At 37.9% G+C, this 9862-nt stretch overlaps 1 protein-coding gene across 1 annotated transcript in view; it reads left to right on the plus strand.

The window, feature by feature from the left end:
* LOC107715262 (pyruvate carboxylase, mitochondrial-like) overlaps positions 1-8576 on the plus strand; it is a 142135-nt gene extending 133559 nt beyond the window's left edge. The window contains exons 17-21 of the mRNA XM_016521346.1: positions 127-498; positions 3665-3844; positions 6903-7151; positions 7306-7446; positions 8304-8576. Coding sequence (XP_016376832.1) covers positions 127-498; positions 3665-3844; positions 6903-7151; positions 7306-7446; positions 8304-8576 — 1215 coding nt within the window. The remainder of the gene's footprint in view (positions 1-126; positions 499-3664; positions 3845-6902; positions 7152-7305; positions 7447-8303) is intronic.
* Positions 8577-9862: the final 1286 nt, after the last annotated feature.

Below are 9862 nucleotides of genomic sequence, written 5' to 3' on the forward strand. Positions count from 1 at the left end.
AGGCCCCCGTGTGCTGAGCTTTTGATGACTGATTAAAAGCTTTGGAAGAATGCCTGATTAGCTGATGCAGTCTGTTAAAGAGACGAGGACTTTCATTATTTTTGATTAAATATTAATGTCAGATAGTCATTTGTTGTGCTGCTTGTTCTCAGATTGCTTATTCCTCTTGGTAGACTAATGATGTCTCCTCCCGTCTTTCTTTACTCTTTTTTTTTTCTTTTTTTCTTTCACTTCACTCACACCTCTTTCTCAGGCATCTCTCTTGAGAAGGTATTTGACTACAGTGAGTATTGGGAGGTGACCCGAGGCCTTTATGCTCCGTTTGACTGCACTGCCACCATGAAGTCTGGGAATGCTGATGTCTATGAGAACGAGATCCCAGGTGGCCAGTACACCAATCTCCACTTTCAAGCGCACAGTATGGGGCTGGGGAACAAGTTTAAGGAGGTGAAGAAAGCCTACGTAGAAGCCAACAAGCTGCTCGGTGACCTCATCAAAGTGAGCAATTACCCCAAACCATTTTCTTTATTTACATATTCAAACCTATTTTTAGTTATTTGTGATGGGCTTTGTGGACTTGAGCTCTGTTTTATAGGGATTCACTCATACCCATAACGCAACAGTCAAGTTGTCCCATTTGTGACAAACTACAGCCATAATCCTGGATTGATTAATAAGAGATTGGTTAGAAATTACAGCAAAAAAGTGGCAAAGACTGACTCCTATGAAGCATTGCAAATATATTTGTATATATTATTTGAATACTTTGTCGTACATTGTATTTTACAATTAAAAAAAGATAACTTTTGTCCTTTTTTTTACTTTAAATCAAAATTTGCAATCTTTTAATCCTCCTCTGAGTCAGTTGTAATTCTTCTCTGAGCTGGTTTTGCATAGAATTCTTTAATAGGAGTCGTTTTGGAGAAAATTAATGAAAAAAGCTTTCAGAACCAAGGATCCTGAAAAGTATGCGATCACTTTTACACTATTCAGTGATTGCCAGACGAGAAATCAGGTCAGCTCCTTTCTTATGAAATGTCATAATACTTAAAAGGTTTTAGACATGATGACTCAAATAGAAAATATTAATGCAGTAGTACACGTTGCATTAATGTGCAAACTGTTATGATAAACTCCTTCAACCCTTCATGTCTGTTATCGCTTATGTTAATCCAGATCTTCAGTCTCTCTGAAATCACAGACATTTACATTTCTCTAGTCTGGTGTATTTATATGTAACCAAAGACATCACACCTTTTAGCAAATTAGGTTGACGTCTTTTCCTCAGATGTTATGTTTCACACACTTGAGTCGTGATGTTGTCAAATGCTCACGTTTTATGAGTCATTCCTTTTATTGTCACGCATGTCCATTTCCCAGCTTGCTGATATTAATCTGATGTTAGAATTCTTCAGAAGTATTTTGTTATAATTTGAGTTATTTTGGTCAAATGTAACGTCCAAACATGTAACATCGATTCCTCTATCATACGAAATATTCAGTTCTTACTAGACTTGTGCTTGTTGGGTCTGGTTCACATCATTTATTCAAAGACTTTGTTGGACGGTTTGGATTTTAAAAACGTCCTGCTACCACTTTGAACTCCCTTAGACATATAAAAGATAGATGTTTGTGTCTCTAATTTTGCTCTGGAATAGATTCTTTATTTTCCTTACATTTTTTTTCCCCTGTCGAAACTAGTTCATTTGAAACGTCGGGTCCTGGCACGTAATCGCTTCAAAACAGTCTAGCTCTTCAAATAATAAACGCCATCTCTGAAGAGACAGCTTTATAGCTTTTAAAAAAGCAGTCATCTGAGAAATCTATCATAAGATATAATTAGCAGCATAGAATCCACTCAAGCCTTTATTAGGTAGGTAAAGATAAAGATAAAGTAAAGAAATATATATTTTATATGCAATATATATTTTTAGATTTCACATTTTTTCTTCATTCTGTCCCCCTTTTGAATTATTTTATCCTTAACTAGTTTATTTTAAATGTTTCTTTGGTGTGGCAAAGAACACTCACTGCTCCGGGTGTGTGTTCACAGTGTGTGTGTTCACTGCTGTGTGTGTGCACTTTGGATGGGATAAATGCAGAGCACTAATTCTGAGTATGGGTCGCCATACTTGGCCACATGTCACGTCACAAATGAAAACTTTAATGATGATAATAACAATAGATAATTGTTTTATTATATAGTGCCTTTTTAAGACTCAACGAGTCAACGTCACTTTCAGACTTATTAAAATGTTTTGTTTTATACTAATAAATATTGCCTTGCCTTGCCTATTATACAAAAAATAGTAAAAAGTATTTCATATAGTCTCCTATTTAATATGAGCTCATAAACACTGCATGCATGATAATTATAAAATAATTCTGCTTTTAGTTTTAGTTAGTTAATAGTCTGCTTTTTAGTTCTATTCATAAAATGTAAAAACTCTAGGAATAACTGTATTTTGAATATTAACTGCATTGGAATATGATTTGATAAAAAAAAATTATGTGATGTGCAACCACTGTTATTCAACCAGATAGTGGAAATAAGTGGTTAAGCAGTATTCAGTCTGGCTCTCTTGCTTTGAAATCCAATTTCATATTCTTTACTTCCTGTATAATGTGAAATCCAGATAATTTTTAGGTTTTAGGTCTACAATCAGTCCTTTCAGAGATTTAAATCAGATTTCACCCCTTCATTGCATTCAAGGTTGGAAGCCAGTCATTTGAGTAAATATGCGTTATTCTTTAGATTCATGCAGAAGTGTGCTGGGTTTTTACTCCTTTTTCCATCAATGAATGGAATGTTTAAGATTGTTCATATACCGTAATCACGTCACGTGACCACCACGATCGACGCAGTTCAAATCGCTTATATGCAACATTCTCCCAGGTTAAATAGGGCTTAATTATCACCCCCTGTGCTCAGAAGGGTCTCACCCTCACTCTTGAAATCCGCTCACAAGATCATGAGCACCGTGGACCCGACAGCTCCTCTCTGCATCGCAGATTTAATTGCCTGCTTTCCTCTCTCTTTTCTCCCTCCACCTCCACATCCCTCTTATTCCGTTGCAACCGTCTCAATCTCCAGATGAAATTGAATAAAAATAACTTGGCAAAAAAGAGGGGCAGAAAGAAGGAGCGAATAAATAATCCTGTCCCTGTCTCCTATGGCCCAGAGACAGATCAACTGGGAAGAGCTTTAAGCAAAGCTTATCTGCTGTGTTTCAGAGAGGCTCTGACTGATCTCCTCCAATCAAAGGCGTCTGTGAGCGTTTGGTCTCGCCTTGCTGCTTTTCATTTCCCTGGGCTTAATTAAATGATCGAAGATAGTTGGCTTTCTGTTCTCAGAGTCCCCTCGCTGTTAATATTGTCAATATCGTAGGCCGAGCTAACAGACAACACATTAGCACTGGGTTTCATTAGCGCCTCTCTCTCTCTTTCTCCCATTCTTTTTCCCTTTTGTCCTTACTTCTCCCTAAGCTGTGTTTCTGTTTGCCACTGCACTCGTGTCTCCTCTCTTATTCCTAGTCTAGATTGGCCAGACGGCCTGAGGGCGGATAAGCCTGGCGGAGAGCTGAGATGTATTGATGGAGGCCTAAGCAAGCATGTCTTTCCTTTCTTACTTATCTGTCCTTCTCCTCTCTTCCCCTTCCTTCAGGTGACACCCTCCTCTAAGATTGTGGGTGATCTGGCGCAGTTCATGGTGCAGAACGCTCTGACTCGGGCAGAGGTGGAGGAGAGAGCGGATGAGTTGTCTTTCCCCCTCTCCGTGGTGGAGTTCCTGCAAGGACACATCGGCATCCCCCATGGAGGCTTCCCGGAGCCCTTCAGATCAAAGGTACAACCTGCACAACGCATTTCTCACTCAAGTGTGACAAGATACCTTATTAAATGTTGTACAGGATCTAAGAGTGGGTAAATTACGTTCTTAAAAGGAATATCCACCCAAAAAAAAAAAGATTCGGTCATCATTTACTTACCCTCGTGTCAAGATATTTTGATATTTTTGTCTATACAATGAAAGTTAATGGGGTCCAGTGTTGTTTTGTTTAACACAAACGTTCTGATAGTAGAAATAGTGTTTAGGGTTAAAATTTAAGCATCAACTGGGTTAAGTGGTTTAGGTTAAGTGTCAAAGTTAGAACTGTAGTGGTTGGTGCTGTGTTACAGAAACATCCTCACACTACACTTTTCATTTCTAATGAATTCCTTTCATACATATACAAATGCCTGAGACTGGAAACACAAGATCATTTTAAGAAGTTTTGCATTTCACTGCGTTCCAAAGTCAAGGTTTGGGGAACTCTGACCTGCAAATGTGTATCACGTAGTGTTATTTTACTATCATTGAAATACTAGTATAGTTTCTGCTAATATTTTAAATTTGTTTTTATTTTTTGTATTTTCCATTTTCATTTTTTTATTTAACTAAATGAAAATCAGAAATGTTTCCTTGGCAACTAGCTGAAATAAAACAAGTTTAAGTTTTTTTTTTTTTCAGTTAATGTTTATTTTATTTGAAATAATGAAAATGTTTCTTTTTATGGTTTTAGTTAACTATTATAACCTTGGTATCACATGAAGATCTGTGACCAAGATGTAACTGAATTAAAAAACACAAACTTTACAGCTGCAGGTTTGCAGCATTGCATAAAAGTGAAGTTGATTGTATATTTTTACATTTTGTATTTATTATTATGGGTTAAATGCAGAAGAAACTTTGCATTTTCAAAGTCTAGTGTTACCGGCCCTTAATTCAGAATCCTATCCTATCCTAACCATGGTGATTTCACTTAGGGAATAGAACTTTTCCAAATCTTTAGTCGAGAATTAAAGGGGTCATATGATGCTTTTTTAAAGATCATTATTTTGTGTATTTGGTGTAACAGAATATGTTGACATGCTTTAATGTTCAAAAAACACATTATTTTTCAAATACTGTACATTATTGTAGGTCCTCTATGCCCCGCCTCTCTCAAACGCTTCGTTTTCTACAAAGTCCCTCCTTCCTACAAGCGCAGTCTGCTCTGATTGGCCAGCTGACCCAGTGCATTGTGATTGGCCGAACACCGCAAGCACTCGTCGGAAATGTAACGCCCCTTACCATAATCGCGAGCTTCATCTTTCAAAATAAATGTAGAGACAGTAAATAATGTCATTAGTTTTACCATCAGTTCAAGCCCGAAAGGGGAACAGAGTCGCGTGACAGACACAGTGATGAAGCTGGTATGTGTTTGCAGTACACAAGCCACGGTTAAGACAGCTGACTCCACTGTGATGTGACCCTGTCTCTCTCTCTCTCTCACACACACACACACACACGCACACACGATGCGCAAAACTCCACATTTGAACAGTCAATAGCAAATACTTATATACTTATAAACTAATAACAAAACAGTAGCTGATTCAGAAGCGCCAGATTGTCATAGCAAAGTCAGAATTACCTCCTCTCCTAGGTTCATGAAACGGTCGTCCATAAAATGCATTGCTGTTCTGTTGTAAGTAATCTTAAAGATTCCTAAATGCATCTACTTTCGGAAGGCTAAATAAAGTGCTTTTGCTTTCGCCTAGAAACACACAGCATCTCCCTGACATGCTGCATCAATGCTAACTGCGGTTACTGAAACCACGCCTTCTTTCTTTGCTGAACATTTGGGCGGCTTTATGCTAATATTTCCACATAGTGAGGTAGATATGTGGGGGCGTGTTAGAACGAAGCGTTTTAGGGGGGCGTGGCAGAGTCTTAACTTTGATAAAGAATATCTCTTTGGTTTTGAGACTTTAGTCTTTGCAACTTCAGGGATCTTATCTATGCACAATCAGCTTGTAACACTCCAAAGAGAAAGGAAAACTTGAAATCGCATCATATGACCCCTTTAAGATAAATAGTTTCTGTAATACTGCCCCAGGGTTAGAAATATGGAATAATGTCTTGTATGGGGCCAGGGGTTGTGATGAAGATGAAAGGGTCAGAGGAAGGATTTAGAATTGATTATTTAAATGACTAAAGTTGAACTTAAGTTTAAGTCCCGGCTCAGCTTGAGCTGAGATCAGAAAGAAGAGAAGAACCTGTTTTGTACAGTATTGCATAAATACAAGTTATGCAATAGTGGTGAGCAAAATAAGCTTTAGCTCTCTCACTGAAGATATTCGGTTGATCGCAGTAAAGTCTGCCTTGAGAGGTTTCCCTACAGTCTCTAGAGTGCATTAACACTGTGTTGTGCTTGTCAGAGATACGCAAAGCAGAACCATGTCATTCCTTTTGTCTTGAACGCCCCAATTACCCAGCAACCATTCCAGTGCAAGATTAACCGTTTCCCTGACAAATGTGTCTCACATCAGAAATGAACAATGCTTGCATTAAAGCTTTTCTACGCATGCAAGTTTGCAGCTAATTTATTTATGTCTCTTTTTCAGCATTAGTAGGCCATCTGCTTTGCATATAATTTAGATAACAAACATATTTGAGCAACGTGGCCTTATTTTTTCCCATCTGTTTTGTAACATTAATATTGTTCATCATTATGCAAGCTTTGGTTTGCTTACATAAAAAGTGTTTTATTTAGGTCTGCGGTGTGTATTCTGAAGTCTTTCTTTGTTTTGATGAATAAAAATGTACAATTTGCCATTACAAGTTTAATTCTTCGCTACTTGCACTTGATTCTTCAGCCTCTTAAATTAATTTCAATGAAGCAGTAGGGAGAGATTAATCCTGCTCCTGGTAATGATCGGTTATAAATATTCTCGGATTCAGTGTGGGGCTCAGGGGGATTGCCAGCACTCTACATCATCCACTTACGAGCAGCTTGAAAATACAGCGAGGAAATATGCGTTTATTGTGTGTTCAGTCACCTGCTCTTTTCTCAGGTTCTCATCACTTGTTTGTGGCACAGGTTTTGAAGTCTCTTCCCCGTGTGGAAGGACGTCCTGGAGCCTCCCTGCCACCCATGGATTTCCAGGTCTTGGAGAAGCAGCTGCGAGATGCTCACGGTGATGAAATCACCCCGGAGGATGTGATGTCCGCAGCCATGTACCCCAAAGTGTTCCAGGAGTTCAAAGAATTCACCAGAACCTTTGGCCCTGTGGATTGTCTGGACACTAGACTCTTCCTGGATGGACCCAAGATTGCTGAAGAGTTTGAGGTGGAAGGATTTCTTTTTTTTAATAAATAAAACATTTTCATTTGCTGTTACTGTGCCATAAATCTTCCTGTCATCCATGATTGTAAGTCTCATTCCTACATTCCAACCATAAGTTCCTTATTTCCTCTTCTCATATGTCTGCTGTCTGTCTCAGGTGGAGTTGGAGCGAGGCAAGACACTTCATATCAAGGCTCTGGCTCTAGGAGACCTTAATAAAGCCGGTCAGAGAGAGGTGTTCTTCGAGCTCAATGGTCAGCTGAGATCTGTTCTGGTCAAAGACACTGTGGCCATGAAGGTGTGTTTCTGAATGTCGCAACTTTTTTCCCTTTAGTGAAATTTGGCAAAGTTTTGTACCAACTGCTTGAGGGTGGACTGACAAGAAGTAAATTATGTAAATAATGTAAATAAAACTGGTACAGTCGCGATTTTACAAGCCACATCCAGAGTCCAGACAGCATTGTCGAGATGACATTTTTATGTACAGATTTGATCATAATGAACCATCCATTAGTTTTAGTTGTAGGTTATTATAATTTCAGATTTTTAAAATGTAGTTTTTATTTCTATTTTTATTTAGTTTCCCCATGCGTTTTCTAGTTTCAGTTTAAATATCGCATGCGATTTATCGTGCAGCCCTAGTTTTGAAACATATTTGGAAAATATATTTGAGTTTTTTTCTGGTTTTTCCAGTTATTTTAGTCTTTAGTTTTTATTTCATTTTATTCAAATTTCAATTTCCTAAATAAATGCTGAACCAATGCATTTGATAATTTATTATTTTTATTTATTTTTACATTTATTATATTTATCTTTTTAATTAGTGTGTGTGTGTGTGTGTGTGTGTGCATACTGTATTTATATATACATACACACACAAACACACATTTAAAAGATAAATAGAATACATTTTAAAATTAAAATAAATTAATATAAATAAATTGTGTATATGTGTTCTCATAAACAATGTTAATGTTGTAGTACCCATGTCATTATACACATTTGTGTCCTCATAAACTATATACCAGAACACACACACAAATTATCTTATAATATTCAGCATGGATTTATTTTTTGGGAATAGTTGGTGATAGTCAAATGCAATGTGTAAATGAAACCGATGTCCCTGCTAAATCAATTTTCTTGTATTTGTAGGAGATGCATTTCCACCCTAAAGCCCTGAAGGACGTTCGTGGACAGATTGGGGCTCCCATGCCTGGTAAGGTGGTGGAGGTGAAAGTGAAGCAGGGCCAGCAGGTGGAGAAAGGACAACCGCTCTGCGTCCTCAGTGCCATGAAGATGGAGACGGTGGTGAACTCGCCGCTCTCCGGCACCGTGGCCAAGATCTACGTGACCGCCGACAGCACTCTGGAAGGAGACGATCTTATTCTGGAGGCTTGTTTTAGTGTGTTAGGCTACCATAGTTAATGTGCTAACTGATATTTGTTAATAAATATTTAATGTGTAGCTTTCATATGTAACTCCATACAGTATGTATGTTACATTTCACAGTATAGCCTAGTGTAGTTGCTGTCTAGTGGCATTTTTATGTTTTAAAGTTTTCTAATACACATGCATGCAAATAATTAAATTACTTTTTTTAAATTTTATTTTAGTACGTTTTGAATAGGGCTGCACGATAAATCGCATGCGATATTTAATGCGCATCTTGTCAGAAAAGCCGGTTCTGTAATCAGCGGTAAATCTCCATCTGAATAGATATCATGAAGGCCAACAGCAGGGAACAACACATCACCACTGCCAATCCCTGCAAGGCTAAAAACACACACACACACACACACACACACACACACTCACTCAGTTACATATGGAATCTATCACTTTTTAGAAGCAGCACACATTAAGGGAGGAAGGTTGAGCTTATTTTTACAGAATCTCAAAGAATGCCGGTTGAATCTGAAAACATTTTTACTTTCAAGCTTGAATACTTTGACTTTAGTGTCATATGTGCTTTTGTGATCACTTTTTAATTTATACGTGATGAGGATGTGAGCAAGTGTTATGCTGTTTACATAGAAATGTTTGTCAGTCTTTAATTAGTATTAATGAATGTAGTCAAAACTAAAATATTTACACTGAAAATATAACAAGCAATAAGTTAAAGACGGAAAGAGACTTAATTAGATGCATTCCTAGTCACATTAAATAATGCACACTGATGTTTCATCACTTTGGTCGTGATCGTTTACATAAACTCAAAGCACTATGACTGGAAACATAATTTTTTTAAATCATGCACAATCCTTCCCTCCCCTTACCCTTAAAAGTCTTATGGCACAGAGTATCTTACTTGAATTACCAAGCGAAATTCAATTTATTTCAAGACAAATAGCCATGTAACACGTACCCAATGTTCTGACCAATGGCCTGGCCTGCTTTGTTGCTGGGAAAATAAGAGCAAGAATGGATCTGACCTCGTCTCCTGAGTCTTACACTTGAGTTGTGTATCATGTAAAGGTGGAGAATAGTTACCCAGGTGGTTTGGGCTGAAGTGAGCTCCATTGAGGCCAACGATGATCGATGACTCTATATTCAAGAGCACTTATAGACTCCGCAGCAGCTTCGGGGCACATTGAGTTGGAACACAGGCTTTAGGGGAACGTCCTTTTCCCAAGGCGCGTCTCGTGCTTGTGTTTCAATTCCTCTCTTAATGTGAATTTATTTCACTGTCCCGTTACATTCCCCTTAGCAGC

The sequence above is a fragment of the Sinocyclocheilus rhinocerous genome, unplaced genomic scaffold, assembly GCF_001515625.1.
Source record: "Sinocyclocheilus rhinocerous isolate Xijiao unplaced genomic scaffold, SAMN03320098_v1.1 scaffold299, whole genome shotgun sequence".
NCBI lineage: Eukaryota > Metazoa > Chordata > Actinopteri > Cypriniformes > Cyprinidae > Sinocyclocheilus > Sinocyclocheilus rhinocerous.